Here is a 1,935-nt window from a genome sequence, read left to right on the forward strand (position 1 = left end):
AAAAAATATTTTTTTAATCCAGTATCTTTGGTGAAACTGCACTGATTTCAGCACCAGAGAGGAGCTATCTGTTGCCAGATCTCGCGAGATTGTGTTGTTGAGACAGAGACAGGTCTTGAACAAAGTAAATTTTCTCCTGATTTGTCCGTCTGAAATTTGCCTGTTTGGTGTCGGAATGTTCTGAAGATATGTGGCTTGTGATAAATGGGTCCAATATTTGCTTCCGTGACTATGGGACAAAAGACTCGGGCATAATCTGTAATCACGTTCATTTCTCCCACTGAAGTCAATGGACTCAGGACGGGGGTGGTCACCAACCCCACATGACACTGATACAGGAAACTGACTCGCAGTGGACCGTCTTGGTTTTTCCACTGTCTTTGGTATCTCCCAGTGTCTCAAACCCAAAACAAAGTAAAACTAAAGATTAAACTAAAGAAGCGGGTCATGTTTGCTTCCAATATATCGAGCTCTCAAGAAAGGAATGAAAGTGTCTGTTGTTCTATTGCTCTCTTAACTCAGAAAAAAATACTCAGAAAAACAGAAAAAAATACTCAATAAAACAGATTTTTTTATTTGTCAAGTGAATGCAATACTAATAGATTATTAGGGGTGGGAATCACCAGAGGCTCCATGATATTATTGCAATTTCTAACATGTTGTGATAATCAGAGTACCATAGAATATATTGCGATATATTGATATGTATAACCTTTTTATTCCACCTGTAAATAATGTCCTCAAAGAAAACTTAGTCTACACCTGTTTAATCTAATAAGACAAAGTCTATTCATCTCACTTCAGTCATTTTTATTTGCAGCAAAATGTATGTTGTAAACTAAAAAAGCGATTGATTTTTCTTATTCAAATAGGCTTCCTACAGTTTAATTTGTATTTGTAATATTAATAATGTATACAATATAAAAATCAGACAAAATATTGCCACACAGAAATATCGTGATATTTTGCTGTATCGATATTTCCCCCACCCCTACTGATTACTGGGGGAAAAAACAAAGCTCTGAGATGTTTTTTAGTTTCCGTCTAATAATGGGGAACAAAATATTCTGATGCATCCTTATTTATGTGCAGATGTAAGACAGCTTGTACAGATACCTTGATATTTTTTAATTAGATATAAAGGGGAATTCTCTAATTAGATCAGACCTGGAGGATGACAAGGCTAATAACCAGCTGTACATTGTGGTGAGTGTAGAGTTTAGGGTGCCTCATCAACAACTTTGGAAGCTTTAAATTGGTAGTTTTATGAATGGGGTTTGGTTGGTGCCAGTATGAAGGTTAAATGCATTTACCTCCCACTCTGTCATGAAGCTCTGCACCTCTTCGACTGATGCACTTTTGTGTCTCCTGAACTCGTCCTTCACATACTGGTCACCGAGGGCTCTTAAGTCTATCGGCAGGAACCGATGCAGGACCAGAATCCTCTTGTACAATGACCGGACTTTGGAGACGTGACCGGAAGCCGCCATGAAGCCGAGTGACGTGTTTCTACCAGAGTGTGTTTTAGTAAAGCCTCTAACAGCTGTCCTATTATAGACAAACAGAGACAGAGACAGACATGACGGTGTTTAAGGGTAGAGACAAAACCGACACTCACAAGGATGGTTATTTAACACATGTCCTTGTTTATCCCGGAAGTGAGTCTTCTTCTTCTGGTGGCTAACGAGCCAACAGGCGCACCACCGCCATCTAGTGGACAAAAGCAGCAGCTCAAAAACTAAATTCTTCTTTGCTAATCTTTTTTCTTCCGAGTAGATATCAAATAACCACATATTTTCCATTTCTTACGACTATAGTTTGTCACCAAACACATTACAGCAGCACAACGGATTGAAATTAACTGTTTAATTGAGTCCTGTGTGTCCTGGCGGTTTGCAAACCAGCTTTCAGGCGCATTACCGCCACCTACTGGAC

The 1,935-nt window shown here is 39.1% G+C and overlaps 1 protein-coding gene across 1 annotated transcript in view; it reads right to left on the minus strand.

The window, feature by feature from the left end:
* sdhaf3 (succinate dehydrogenase complex assembly factor 3) overlaps nucleotides 1-1,676 on the minus strand; it is an 18,581-nt gene extending 16,905 nt beyond the window's left edge. Inside the window, exon 1 of the mRNA XM_050035639.1 lies at nucleotides 1,314-1,676. Coding sequence (XP_049891596.1) covers nucleotides 1,314-1,490 — 177 coding nt within the window. The 5' untranslated portion in view covers nucleotides 1,491-1,676. The remainder of the gene's footprint in view (nucleotides 1-1,313) is intronic.
* Between the last annotated feature and the right edge of the window lie 259 nt (nucleotides 1,677-1,935).

The sequence above is a fragment of the Epinephelus moara genome, chromosome 22, assembly GCF_006386435.1.
Source record: "Epinephelus moara isolate mb chromosome 22, YSFRI_EMoa_1.0, whole genome shotgun sequence".
In the NCBI taxonomy this organism is placed as follows: domain Eukaryota; kingdom Metazoa; phylum Chordata; class Actinopteri; order Perciformes; family Serranidae; genus Epinephelus; species Epinephelus moara.